Source organism: Siniperca chuatsi, linkage group LG7, assembly GCF_020085105.1.
Source record: "Siniperca chuatsi isolate FFG_IHB_CAS linkage group LG7, ASM2008510v1, whole genome shotgun sequence".
In the NCBI taxonomy this organism is placed as follows: domain Eukaryota; kingdom Metazoa; phylum Chordata; class Actinopteri; order Centrarchiformes; family Sinipercidae; genus Siniperca; species Siniperca chuatsi.
Window position 1 is genome coordinate 25697233 of NC_058048.1, and position 15201 is coordinate 25712433.

Sequence of the window (15201 nt, forward strand, 5' to 3'; positions counted from 1 at the left end):
CTCTAAAGACACAGAAACATCTGATACAGACATACAGTACATGACCTTAACAAATGTTCCATTATGTTTTGCATTGTCTGTCAATGAATCAGAAAGTTGAATTGTTCTGCTCCCCATTAAGATGAGACCATGTGCATAATTGTTCCATCCATGCTGGAGATATTAATAATCCTTCTAACTTTTCAAATGCATCATGTTGGGTTTAATGATGATGTGTCATAAGCAGCCGGAGGTGGATACACCCAGTTCTGTTTTCTGGCAGACCCAGACCAGGGGCTCCAGAGCTGACAGGCGAGACCAGGTGAATAATTGTCCATGGCATCTTATTACATTGCTGGCATGATCTGATTTACTCCAGCAGCAAATGGTGGGAATAAACCCAGTGTCGTCGTGGGTAATGGATTAACAAGGTTTACGCACAAATGGACCTCACACTGACGGCAGATACATCATGCAAGATTAAAGGGTGTGGTTGAGATAGCTGTTCTGCTTGCTTCATTACACTATTGAATCACTCCACATGTGTTGTGCTTTAGTGTAGAAAATACATTTTACATTTCTACCTGCATGTAGAAATGACCTTGGTTGATGGACTGCCCTTTTGTATGAAATATTGTGGCCAGTGGTTCTGAAGAGGTTTGAGCATGCATCAAGAAATTTGTCACAACTTAACACCAAAAAACACTGCTTGCTTTACAACAAATTCATCACTTAATGCTGACAGTGACTGCTCCTTACTGAAGTGGTTTTCCCCTATATTTGTCCTACAGTTGTATTCAGTCAAAAGGTAAAATCAGAAGGGAGAAATCTACTTAAATACTGCAAAGACTATATTTTCTCCTTCTTTGAAACTGATTTAAATTATTTAAAGCGTCTAGTTTTTAAAAGTGATGGCATTATCTGCATGCTGCTCTTCCCTTGACAGTTCTCATAATACTTTTTTTTATTAAATATTTATCTAGTCTCTACCATAAAATACAATCTTATAACATATTCAAAAAATAATTGCAGTAAAAATAGCGAAATTATATATTTAATTATTATAATCCAAAATTTCTGACTTCGGTTTAAAATGGTATTCATGCTGTTATAAGAAAACTACAACTCCCTAAAGCAATGACAGGACGGCTGTAAGATACCGACATCTGATTGGTTTATCGTAATTCACGTGACTGAATTGGACGAATGGTGAAAGACCCAAACAGGAAGTGTTACTGTCAGACAAGTGACACAACGTGAAAGTCAAGTCAAAGCAAAACGTGATACATCGTAAAAATACCTTAAAATATGTTGTTTTTTGTATCTTCAGGTTGTCGCAACATGTTGTGCTATTAGCGGTTTTTGTGTCTCAAAGTCCAGCGTTTGTCACGATGTTTCAGGCTGCAGCTAAAACGCTTTCTGTTGCATCAATCACTTCAGTTTCTCGGGGAATATTGTTAAGTATTCGACATTGTTGTAAGAGGACACCAACGAAGCTAAGAGTATCCGAAGTAGTTTCAGGTGCTGAACTGGGAGCAAATGTCAAAGTACAGGTAATGTTAACGCCTACTCTTACCACTTAATATTGTCTGCTAATTTGTGCTAACAACTATTCTTCAGTAACATGCTGCTTATTTTAGCTACACCCAGACTACTGTTTTTCATTTTTGAAATATATTAAACCTTAATAATGCCTATCATCTTTAGTTAGAGTTGGCCATACTTAAAAAAAAAATAATAAATTACCACGACAAGAGAATTCTTGCAAACAAGATTAACGTTGTAGTTGCCTGGATTCTTCCTAGCATCTGCTACTAAACCAGGGATACACGTACATGTACTATACCTTGCACGTATATACTTTACATGGGGATTTGTTAAACAAATGTCCCCCAAAGATCTGTTATCAAACAGATATTTTACCTGAATCCCAACCAGCGCCTTATGCACCCTGAACTATGACAATGCTATATTTAAATTGTCACACTTTTCTTTCCAAATAATTTCAAATATAACTGCAGTGTATTGTATTTTGTATTGATACCACAGTGTATACATTAAGTTGACATTTCATTGAGAAAGGAGTGAAATTCTTAATTTACCAACATCCCAATTTCTGATAATTAGCCTACATGCAAGCAAAAAGAAGATATTTCTGTATTACCAGAAGGAACAGCTTATTGTAGTTTGATTTGTTTCTCTGTTGTAGGGGTGGGTTCGCTCTGTTCGACCTCAGAAGACAAATCTCTTTCTCCATGTGAATGATGGGAGCTCTTTGCAGTCATTGCAGATAGTCGCCAGTTCAGAGCTGAATGATCCGTAAGCACTTCAGTTTTATTTCCTCTAAATAATCTTTCACCATTCAGTTTTAGGTATGAAGGGTGCACATATTTAAAATACTCTGACTGTCTTCTACTCTTTTTTTTTTCTTTCTCAAATTAAGGTTGCTCACATTTGGTAGTGCTGTTGAAGTCACAGGTGTTCTCAAGAAAAGTCCACACCAAAAACAACCAGTTGAACTGGAAGCAGACCAAATCCATGTAGTTGGAAAATGTAACCCTGTGGTAAGGAAAATAGTCTCCTCAAACATCCCACACACATTTTATTGACTCACTAACTTTTTATGTGGTCATTTTATAGGAAATATAATTTAATATTGTCGTCTTGTTTCAGGATTTTCCCTTCAAAATCAAAGAGAGACACGGCCTTGAGTATATTCGCCAGTTTCCTCATCTCAGGTGTAGAACAAATGCCTTTAGCTCCCTGTTGAGAATACGAAGTGAGGCCATTACAGCAATTCACTCATACTTCAAGGTGAGAACATCAGTGGAGGAATTTTTAACAGAATGCAGAGCAAGAATTTTTGGTATTTATTATTTTATTTATTTTTTTCCAGGAAAATGGCTTTGTGCAGATTCACACTCCAGTCATTACCTCAAATGACTGTGAAGGTGCAGGGGAGCTCTTTCAGGTTGAAGTGAGTATCTGCAGATGTGTTTACAAATGTCCTTAAAGTTAAGGTCCTATGCTATAAACATAACAGTATTTTAGCTTTTTGTGAATCCAATATGTTGATGGTTTATATGTAGTGTCACCTCCAGTGTATGATTGTCAATCAAAGCTCTGATGTGAACAGAAGGATTAATGACATTGTTTGAAACCTCAAAACTCTGCTTTTTCCACAGCCATCAGGCCCAGACAATGAAGAAGATGAGAACTTTTTCTCTGTCCCAGCCTTCCTGACTGTGTCTGGTCAGCTTCATTTGGAAGTGATGTCAGGGTGAGATAAACTGTATGAATTTATCTTCTAGTGATCATCTCCACATTTTTCAAATTCACATATCCTACTTTTATGTTCTGCCTCAGAGAATAAGAGGCAGACACATGCACATACATTTCTAATTATCCCTTGTCACTCATACTCTTCTAGGGCTTTTTCTAGAGTCTACACATTTGGTCCAACTTTTCGTGCCGAGAACTCCCAAAGCAGACGCCACTTGGCTGAGTTTTACATGGTGGAGGCCGAGGTCTCCTTCACACAGTCCTTAGAGGATCTCACCAAGGTACACAATATCATTGTCCTCAAATACAATATTGCTCTCTGTGTACACAATAGAATGAATTCTAACCTTTCTGAAAGACATTGGTTTCTATTCATTTTAGCATGTTAAAATATACTTCTATGATTTGAAATGTATTGATATGTTGATATTTCTGTGATATTTATCATCTTTATTCTCTCTCAAAGTTGCTTTACATAGCTGTGGGGGATCACTCCAGAGAAAGAGAGACTAAGTAGCTTTAAAGTTGTTTGGTAACCTTTAATTAAAAAGTAGTCATCACAGACTGGCTAATTCTTTAAACATGAGAATCTTAGATGAAGTGAACTGATGTCACATCACATCAATTTCTGTGTACTGAAGTTTTATACTAACCTCATGTGACTTTTGAAGTTGCCCTTGTGCACAGTTGCCCAGGAAGGCTTTAATTATTAAACTGGGCCTGCTGCTTAGGTCATGGAGGACATGTTCAGATCTGCCACGGAGCATGTCTTGGCTCACTGCGCGGAGGATGTGGATTTGTTTCACAAGCATGTGACTCCTGGACACAGGGTGAGTCCTGAAGGACACTTATTTAACTTGGGTACATAACCTGGCTCCTTATACCAACCAGCCACAACTGCATCTGACTTCATTATTATTTCAACTTACATTTTTTTCCTATTGCATCCATACACTTTAAGGACACTGTAGATGCTATGCTGAAGAAGAGATTCCCTGTGTAGGTCTCTATTTTTCTAAACATGGCATATAAAATTAAATCAGATAAAGAATAAAGTCTAATGTTGAAGGCATTGAATGATACTATCTCAATCTACTTTTAGGATTACCTACAGTGAGGCTATAGACATCCTAAACCGCAGTTCTCAGAAATTTGTCTTCCCAACAGACGTAAGTGGCAATGGTTTTATTTTCTCCTTGACAGAGCAGGCTTGATATCTACCTCTACTGCATGTTTGCTACTAACACTAATCATTCCGCACAGCTCCACATTGACCTTAGCACTTCTTTTCTACAGTGGGGTTGTGACCTTCAGACAGAACATGAGAAGTACCTGGTGACACATTGCGGCAACATTCCAGTCTTTGTCACTGATTATCCCTATGATCTTAAGCCGTTTTATGCAAGGGACAACCAGGACCATCCTGAGCATACAGTAAGACTTAATTACACTGTTAAAAATGCAGAGTGAATCAATGATTTAACCACTGAGTTCCTTCCTTGTAATGTCAGTTGGGTTATCGCAGCAATTTGCATATCCGAGCTGACTCCGACTGTCATTTGTGTACAGGCAGCTGCAGTGGACCTTCTTGTGCCAGGAATTGGAGAGCTCTGTGGGGGCTCACTGAGAGAGGAGAGGCTGGATCTGCTGAAGGCTCGGCTAGAAGAGTAAGAACACATACTCCAGGGGCATTGGACGGCCTATGCTAATATATTTAGACTATAGTTGACAGTATCTGCGTAGTTGCTTTAAATTTGCTTGTATTTTCATTCACTGAGATTAAGCATAATCCCAATAGTGTCACTCTGGGATAGTTGGCGCATTTTACGAGTGTTGCAGTGGCTGGTTAAAATTAAAAGCAGTTTTCTATACAACCTTCCACTATAACTCAGACATCTTTTCTGTATTCTCCCCACCTCATAGGGCAGCAATGTGCAGAAAGTTTCAGGTGTAAAAACCCAGACTAACTTCTTCAGATGGGTTAGCAGGTTTTTAAGCCCCCTGACTCACCACACAAATTCAATGGTAGAAAAACTATAGGATACATTAGACATTTATTTTGCATATACATTAACATTTATGTATTTCATTTATGCAAAAGAACATAACTGAACAATTAACATAATAGATATATTGTACAAAGGAAATAAGATGTAATTGCAGGTTTTACTGACAGTTTTACATAGCTGTGGACAAAAAAGAAACCTTTGTCACATCCATGGTGAACAATACTAACATCAGCCCGATGTGCTGGTGAATTTATGTGTTGTTGTAAACTAACCCTAAAATGTGTAGCACCAGCTCTGAGTTTGTAACCCTTAGTTGGATACAGAAGAGAAAGTCTGCAAAGAAAGTTAGCTTTGTTATTTGCACTTGGATTGATAATATATGAAAATGATGCTAAAGAGGATTTATTGCAGGTCTTGAGTTTATGTTTTGACAAAAGGCTCTTACATGAATTATGATACTTTTCCAGGGCTGGATTAGAAGAAACCTACAGCTGGTAAAAAACATATTTAAATTAACAACATTTTAAAAGAAGCATCCTTACACACCAACAGAGTTGTAAAGACAGTTTTATTTATTTGCAGGTATCTGGATTTGAGGCGTTTTGGCTCTGTCCCTCATGGTGGCTTTGGACTGGGATTTGAGCGATATTTACAATGCATTCTTGGTGTTGACAACATAAAAGATGTGATTCCTTTCCCTAGATTTTCCCATTCTTGTCTTCTATAAAACACAGTTTGAGCCTAGAAGCTAGTGAAGTCTGTTTTTGCTGTCTGGCAAACATCAAATAAATATGATACTCACCATCGTTTTAAATTTGTATTGGTTTATTGGTGTTTAAATATCATTAGTTCTTTTTTTAAAAGTATCTGTACCTGTAATATGAAAACAATGATCATTGGTATTTGAGATGATATATTCTCTTTGTCAAAATGGAATTTAATTTTAATCACTCATCAGTTGTGCATGAGTAGTACCGCATGAGCAGTGGCTTGGGAACCGGAGGGTCAAGTCTCATGGCGTTGTGCTATGTATATCACCATTCTGACATCTCTACACATTGATGCATGTCTATAGGTCCGGTGTGTGCATGTGTATGTGTGGTTTTCGGGCCTGTGTGTGTAAATTAAAAAATAATGGAGTGAAAAATGTATTTCCTCAAGTGGACAAATAAAGTACTTATTATTATTATTATTATTTCCTACAACATATATGATAAGGAATTTCATCCGCTTCCAGGGAAGTGTTTAGTTGCATCAAATGATGTCTCTTTTACCTGTTCAAATTCCATATTTAAAAACAATGTTGGTTTTCAGAGCAACTGTCAGGTATTTCAACTTTCCACAAGATGGTGCTTTTGCCCATTCCATCCAGTTGAGAAACTGCGAGTCTTTTAGTCAGTCAATAACAGCAGCTGTTGACTATTCATTTTATCTTTTTTTAAAGCAGAAAATCTCCATCTGTCAGCTATGATTGATACTTGACTATATTTGGTTGAGGCATACAACACGTTATATTTTATAGTGTGAAATCAGATGCGTTTCCATATTTGAAATAAAACAATAACTTTAACATCTGTTTTGTATAAATGTTAACAAGCATGCTACAAATCGATCGGTTCATCCATTATTTAAACTCTTTTAGGAATATTGAAGCTACTTTCTGGCAAACAGTTCTCCCATCCTGTTCATCCCAGCGCAGCCCATCCCTCTCTTTGCTCGGTGGGCGTGGTATGAGTTGGGAAAACAAACTGCAGACACCTACGGTACTTCCTCACACTGCATCAGTTGAGTTTCCCCGCGGCTCCTCGTCAGCTGGCCGTGCGTAATTACCCAAGAGTGGAGTTGCGCCTTTTCCCCCTCAACTCGGGTTTTGCGCGCTGGTTCTTGCGCACTACCAGGAGCGACTGGCAACATCTCCGACCAGCACTACTTTGATTTTTATCAAATGGAGGGAGCAGACTGCACCAGTGAGAGCCAAACGCCGACAGCACTCTGAACAGACAAGCCTTCAGGAGCCGTCATGTACTAGTGACAGACGGCAGTTGTAGAGCAAGAAGAAACGGCAGACACTGACAAATATGAGCGGCGGAGAAATCATCTGCCAAGGCTGGCTGAGAAAGTCACCACCGGAGAAAAAACTGAGAAGATATGTAAGTGAATTACACTTTCGTTTCTCTGTTTCTCGAGTTTGACTCGTGTAAAATTAACCGAATTTATCTGGTTTCTTTCTCTGTCAAATTGCTGCCCTTTGTGTTTTGTACATCTGCAGCTCAGTTAAGTGGTGTCAAACTGAGATATTTAAAGTCGAATTGTAGCAGGTGCATCCCACTTACCCTCTGGACCTCTCCTCTCTTTTTAATGTCCTACAGGAGGCACCACATGTTATTCTTGATTCTGAAATACAGTCTCAATCCATTAGAATCTAGAAATGAATGTTTTATATGAAAATGCAGTTGCCAGGTTTTACATGGAAGGTCACCCACTGTGGGGTCCTATGACAACATGGAGGTAAGCCTTTGTAATACCTGACAGCTGTCTTTAATTTTGACTAAATAGCTCTCAGACACACACAAACAGCTTTATCCGATCATGATGAGGTAATGTCTAATCAAGCATTGATGTGACCAGTTTTCATCTTGGCCAAGCTGACTAATGTCACAACAATAGTGATAACAGCACAGCACTTGAGTGCCTTGATGAAGCTTTATAAGCCAAATCTGCTAGTCTCTTGCTGGGTGTTGGGCAGGGGAATGGCTGCAAATCAGATAATAGGATTTATGGAGGCAGATAGAACCATGAGACAATCTCCTATAAATACAGCTGTCCACTGTTTATGTATGGTGTTGCATTACCAGGCCTCTCCATGTTCCTACTAGCTGACTTTGCCATGATGTCATCTCTCTGTTTCATCTGGAAACCCATCATTGAATGTCTTCAGATGTACCCCCCTGTCCTGTCATTTCCTCATTGTCTTCCACTTAAAGCTGGCTAATGTTTACACAGAGACCACCATGGTTAGTATGGAACAGCAGCTGCAATGGTACAGAGGAAAAAACTGTTTAGTTCATAGCAGTACTGTATAAACAACAAAAGAAAAAACCCTCACAAGGCATAAAGGAGGTAACATAATGGCCTTCCTCAGGCAAAAGAGCAGGGAACAGCCTCTTAGCCCTTCTCACCCTGCTTCTCACCCTGAGCAATAACCTATAAACAACTGCACACACACAGTTTCAGCCAGAAAAACGTGTCATGAGATGGAGTGTCCTGAACAGGCAGCCTTGTGAATGCAATAATCTGTCCATCTGAAATTCCTTCCACTTAAAGTCAGGCTATGGACAATCAGGGCTATTTACTCACCAGTATTGCTGTCATCTGACATAGTTGACTTCCTAATGTAGAGGGATATTTTCAGATACTACTTTCACATAATTTCAGAAATTCCCGCCTGAAGGTGTGTTGTGTTTCTCAAGGAACATGGTGGCAAGTTTGATTGGTCATTATATTGGTATGAGCTGAGGAGGTGTAAGGAATGTATTGTTTCAGAGCTGTAACTGACTTGTTAAATGCTACAACAGCAGTTCATACTGTTGTGCCTCTTTTAGGAGATTATTTGCAACAATGAAAAGGTGTTTTAATCCTTAACAACACTTTCCCTGTCAATATTCCACCCCTTTCTACCACACAGTCCTCACTAAGCCAGATGAGGCTTGTGTTTGTTAATCAGTAATTAGTTGTTTAAATGATCGGTTCTATTGTATTGAAAAAAAGTCTCCTGTGACCTTCCACAGATGGTTTCTAAAAATGTGGCACACAGCTATGCATGGTAAATGCAGTGTAGAATCCAGTACAGGGTTAGGAGAGAGTAAAAACTGGTACTGCCACTGCAGGTCTGACATGCAAATCATATGCAAAATCAGAGAGCAAAACACTCGTGGCAGTTGAAGCCTGGATGCAACCAGTGGTGAAGACAGGAGACAACATGTTCAAGTAACAAGCATGACTAGTCCTGGTTAAATGTTTGCTAATTGTTTACGAATGCTATTAACCCTCAGCAGTGACTCACTCTTTCTACAACAGCTCCTTGCCCCAAACACATGATGAGCATAAACTTTCTGTGTCCCCTTCAAACATGTGACAGCGACACTGCAGACACGTGTAGTTACTTTTCACGCACGCTGCATCTCCACAAGGAAAACAGTTGCACTGTAATATCTCAGAGCTGCTAAATTAATCACTTGGTTGGATTTATCCCTTCTCGGGGGCTGATCAAGGATCCAGAGGTGGGCAGGGTTTTAAGGATAGGTGGGTGTGGCCTGGTTGCTTTTGTTGAACAATGTCCAGAGTAAGCACAAGGAACATGAAAACAACTGAGTAATCCAGCTCTTAACCACTGCCTCTTGCATAGTTCTGTTGAGGTTATTTTAGCCATCTGTCAGTGGTCAGACAATATGCTTCATCATGTCTGCTACATTAACCCCAAAACAATCTTTTATTTGTAAAAGAGGCGACAACCTATTACCTATTATCAAATCAATATACTTTTTCTTCCTTGACTTGTAATAAACAAAGGAAAGAAAATCTTTAGTCTGTTTTCTAACCTCTTCCTCGCCCGACAGGTACACCTCTTTGTGACTCCCAGTGTTGACATATGCATAATAATACGTCATCTAAATGAATCATGCATTTATGAATTGTACATGCAACGTGTCATACTGTAAACAATTTAATTCCTGTTCTCAGGTCGGGATCAAGCTGTTGTTGGCGAAACCCTCCCATCTGCCCGTTGTTGTATCTGACATCACAAACGTGTCTGTTCACATACAGTAAAGCATTGCTACATTCCAGACAGATCATATCGGCAAGGTTATAGTTGCTGCTTCTGCTTTCTCCCGCTGCCAGTTTCTAAGGGCTTTAGATGGATGGTACATGAGAGGAGAGAGGAAGAGAGGTGGGGGCAGTCAGTGAGTTTTCAAGGCAGGCATAGCAGAGCAGCAGCCGCCTGTGTCCCACTGTCAGCTGCCGGGTCTGCTGTTGTTTTGCAGAGGGGCTTTGGGAAGTCCTTGCCCTCAGAGGTCAGCAGAGAACGCCTCCCAGTTCCTGCTTTGACAGACACCCAGAGCTCACACAGACATTTTCCTTGTTCCACTTTATCTGTGGGCCCTCAAATGGGCATTTCCCCAGAAGCTACAAAACTGGGGTAGCTTTATGTGACTGCAGTATCAAAGTCAGATCACTGTTTGAGATGTTCGCTTAAAGAGATGCTTGGGATTGACATAAGGCTGCAACCTACGATCATTTTCATCATTGTTGGTTAAGCCTTACTGAGGTTAAAAATAATATCTTTTAATCTCATTAATTGATTATTATTTAGTGTAAAGTGTAAAATAGTGAAAAATGCCTATTATAATTTCCCAGAGCCCAAGGTTACCTCAAATAGCTTCTTTTGAGCAACCAACAGTCCCACACCTAAAAAGCAGCACATTGTCACAAATAAGAAGCTGGAAAGACGGAATGTTTGGCCACCGGATTTATTTCCTGATCTTAATTATTAATATCTAATCCAAATTGTTGTAGGCCTACATTTTCTGTAAATCAACTTTGTATTCTTATCAGCAGTACATTGACAGTCTTAGTTGACATTCATAAGAAATTAATGCATAAAAGTCACAATTGTTTGTCGCAAAATTATACTTTCTCACCTTTCCATTCTTTCACATTCATTGAAAAAATACCATGGTGGCCTTGTTTGAACTTATGTCATAATATCCTGTCCTTTACCATGAATTCTGGTTTAGCCTGTGTGTTTTCTGTCCAAAACTTAATTATTGCACCAATAGCAGATGCCAGACTTCCTTTGGATGGTACCTACAGGAAGTGTTGTGACTGTGGTCCAATGACAGGAAAAAATTTTTTATTGGTCTGTGAGTATATAAATGTACTTCCATCTATCAAGATGCTATCAGCTGAGCTTAAAATACTGCTGCTTTGAAGGAAATTAGATCCCATTGATTTGGGCCAGCAGTGAAAATGTTTTTAATAATTTTCTGAGCTCTCAGAAAGTACACTATCACAGGGGTGATGGTTTCATTTGATGGTGCTTAAAATAAATGAGTCAGACTACAATAACATGTATCATCAACAGCTGACCAAAACAACTTCTGGGATTAAGCCATTTTATTTTAGACACCTCTCCTGATCCAGAGATCATAAATTATTACAGTTCAGGAAAACATTGTACTAGTGAGACTATAAACAAACGTTGATTTGGCATCTACAAGCTGTAGTTTGATGATATTCTGACTATAACAGCAGAATAAAATGGCCACTGATCACAGTTACAGTATATTGTTTGTTTCATGTCCTCCCAAGTGTGGCTATATACTTCTACTTTATCAAGAGCCTAACACACCTACTAAGTGTAGTACCATTATATTTTTTCACTTTAGTAGGATAATGTCTTCTGTTTTTTCCACATAAAGAGAAATTAGTTTCTGCACTGTTGAGAAGATCCCAACACAGTCATATACAGGAATCTTGCTACTAGCTCTTACATGTGCTAGTAGCTTACATGTTATATGACTGTCATTAGATTTGCCTTCTGAAGCAAATGGGCTTTGCAGTCCATGTAGTCAGGGACTGTTAATTTAGCACTCTCGCTCTTTTTGACTGATGCCCTGCATTACACTCAAAACAACTGCTCACACCTGGGAACTTCCAGTGCCTTTCTGATGCCCCCTGAGCAGCTCTGTTTGAGCAGGTTCAGCTTAGATGCACCATGATAGTAGATGGTCCGATCGCGCACCTGCTTATTTTGTCGGAGTAATTTTACATATGGACATGTTAATACCTTTATACAATTACAAGGTCATCATGGTTGCCAGTGGCCAGCCATCAAAGGTTAACTTTTATTTGCTCCTAAACTATGCACTATTTAGCTCACATAGACCTAGAAATACAAATCTGCAAATAATCTATGTAATGTATGTGACAGCTAAAAAATACATATACCACATATACATATATGCATATACATATACCAAGGTACACATAGTTAGATACACATAAATACATAAAAATGAAGTAGGGAAATGTATTTATTTGGTAAAATTTGTCTGCACAATATATTGGTCAACTTGTTGGTATGAGGCCTAAAAATATATCATTGTTAACAGAACTAATATCAGAATTATTAGTAATTATCCAGTTTAAATGATAAAATAACTATCATTTTTAAATGGAATAAGTTCATTTAAAATTTTATGTACAATGTAGAACAATTTTGTGATGATTGAGGGGAACAGATTTTCTCTTTAATAATTATAAAAATATTTTTTTCTTGAGACATTAGTGTGACAGTCAGAATAATCCAGGGAAGCTTTTAGGGACCCACCTGCTGCAGAAAAAAAAAAGCAAGAACAAAAATGTTTGACCAGATGTTTAACACATGATGTACTACAAGATAAACACAGCACATGGTAGTATTGCAATGAAATGGCATTAGCCAAAATGACCATGCAATTTTGGATATCAGCCAAAATTTTGATAGTGTGCATCTCTTGAAAATATGTTTTATGCACTTTAAAAAGGGTTCTACTATTGGAACTTGCTCACAACCCTCAGACACATTGTTGCTACAGTAAGTGGGAGTTGACAGTCACGTTAGGTTTCATTTGAACCAGCTAAGGATACTGTATGACTTGTGGAGGCAGTTGCATCATGAAATATCACTGTAACACAAACTGTAAATATACTAAAATTAGGGTGATATGATGTGTTGTCTTTCTGTGTCATGTAAAACACTTTGCCTTGCTGCGATAGTTTGTAGGAGTTGGAAATGTGTAAGCAAAGCCTTTTGGCTGAGGTTGTGGTGGAGGCGGTTGTAGTAGTCAAAATGAAAACAGCTACAAGCACACGCAAGTTTCTCTGTATAGCCGTGATAAATAATTGGATTTAGGAAACAGTGATACAGTGGAAAAAGCATGTGTTTACGTACTATATTTAAATCAGTTTTTTCATGCAATCCTAAAACCACCATACAAATAGCCAAGCTGATAAAAGTGAATTGCATCTCTGTAATTAGAATATTTTTTGGATTGATAAACTCCTGTCATTCTTAAATGGACATTGCTTAGTTTAAGATTTCTTTTCTTCTGAAGATCCAGACAGTGATGAGTCATTGCAGTTCAGTTATAGGAAGTGAAATTTCCTACAACTGAAGCTCAGATAAGAATAAACTATTTTGTCCAAGGTCCTGTGTGAGTCCAAGGTTTTCAGGAGACATAATTCACCTACTGGTAGGCGTCCTGGAGTTTCACAGCCCCAAAATGTAGACAGTAGATGCGTTGGACAGTAAGTAATCTGGATGTTATAATCTGATTTTATCAATAATCATTTTAACACATCAATTTGATTATTTCAGTCATGATAAATGATGACATAATTAAATTAAAATGTTAATTGACACAAGTATTGATAATTAGTTGTCATGAATAGCATCTTTAAAATATAAACAATGATTTGTTTCATGAATTATTTTAAAATGCATCAATCAATGATTGATTACAATTAACGATTGAAAAAGTGTATTTATTCATAAAGTAAAATTATTCAGGTGGCACAAAGAGTCCATACTGTACTGATGAATATATTAGTATTGTATGCATGTAGACATTACTAATGACAACTACTGTACTGTGTGGAATTGTGTGCTCGAGCTACATGATATATTTTCCAGTGTATTTGTTGATGTCATGCATGCAAGATCCTGAATGCAACATCTGTGGCTGACTGTAATGATGCACACAGGTGGGTGAGGAGAGTAGCCACTGTGATGTTTGAGCTTGAGTGATGGTGTGGCAGATTAAGGTGCTGAGGTCAGACTTTCCCCTTGTATGTAAATGTTTCTCCTATTTGGTACTGAAGAGACCATTTCAGAGAGTTCCCTACTGATTTAATTGTTGTGTTTTATCCACCGTTGTGCATCTAAAATCACCTTGGAAGGAGTCAGAGAGACCAGGAGATGCTCACAGCACGCCCTCCATACACAGACATGTATGAGCCGCAGCAGATGGCAGAGGCAGGGGAAGTGACACAAAGAGTTCTGATTAAAGATAATGCTCCCCGTTAGTGAAACTGTCAGGATAGGCTCACCCTAAATAAGCCCAGCCTTTTGCTGATACGGAGACATGGCGAGAGATTACTCATTTTCCTAATGATGGAAGTGTTCAACTGCAAATTGAGGCTGATTATATCTACTGAGAGCTTTTGAGAAGTTGTTTTTCATAGGATGTGCTAGGATCATTGCTCCCAAATGCAGCATCCCTCTTCTTCATCAACACACCTGTAGGATGGAGCTTTCCATCACAGTCATATGATGACATTGTATGTTGAATCATATTTCCTATAATGTCATGAAAGCTGAATTACATCAGGTTCTACTCTACTCTACTAAATGGGTTTCAAAGCTGACGTCTTGCTTAACAGGAGAATGTGAACTTGGCAGTTCCACACAAGGGAAACATCAGCAGTTAAGTGTTCCTACCCGCGAGAGGACCCTGTCCGTCTTGGCGCTTCATGGCTAACCTCCCACCTTCTTTATTAACACACAAGAATTTATGGGCCTGTTTGGGTCTTATCTGCATGTGTTATGTTTTGCAGCTGCCGACTTTCCAAGGTTAGTGTTTTGACTATTGGGAAACCTGAGCAGTTTGATTTAAATAGCAACAGAGCTCTAATGCATCTGTTGGACTTAAACGCCTGCAGTTTTATACTCTAAGCAATTCTGTTTAACATTTTTTCATGTTTACTTCTCCTGGTACACGGATGGGACAGAGTAATGTCCAACCCAGGAGCATCTGGATCTCTTCACCACTCGAGACAGATAATGGGGCTGGAGCTGCTGAAAATGCAAAATGGCCACACATTGTTGGCA

General features: G+C 38.6%; 2 protein-coding genes across 4 annotated transcripts in view; both read left to right on the top strand.

The window, feature by feature from the left end:
• Nucleotides 1–1193: 1193 nt before the first annotated feature.
• On the top strand, nt 1194–6084 carry nars2 (asparaginyl-tRNA synthetase 2, mitochondrial). The gene is made up of 14 exons (XM_044202564.1): nt 1194–1532; nt 2189–2298; nt 2423–2543; nt 2653–2793; nt 2876–2956; nt 3165–3259; nt 3410–3542; nt 3993–4091; nt 4223–4260; nt 4364–4430; nt 4558–4695; nt 4831–4928; nt 5738–5764; nt 5853–6084. Exons 1-14 carry the CDS (start codon nt 1371–1373, stop codon nt 5995–5997), a joined length of 1455 nt encoding a protein of 484 aa, XP_044058499.1. The 5' UTR covers nt 1194–1370; the 3' UTR covers nt 5998–6084.
• A 928-nt stretch (nt 6085–7012) lies between these two features.
• gab2 (GRB2-associated binding protein 2) overlaps nt 7013–15201 on the top strand; it is a 35365-nt gene continuing 27176 nt past the window's right edge. For 2 of the 3 annotated variants that reach the window (XM_044202561.1, XM_044202563.1), the window contains exon 1: nt 7015–7420. In XM_044202561.1, the coding sequence (XP_044058496.1) occupies nt 7349–7420 (72 nt within the window). In that variant the 5' untranslated portion in view covers nt 7015–7348. Of the gene's footprint in view, nt 7421–15201 lie in introns of all 3 variants that reach the window. The other variant, XM_044202562.1, reaches the window with a different exon arrangement.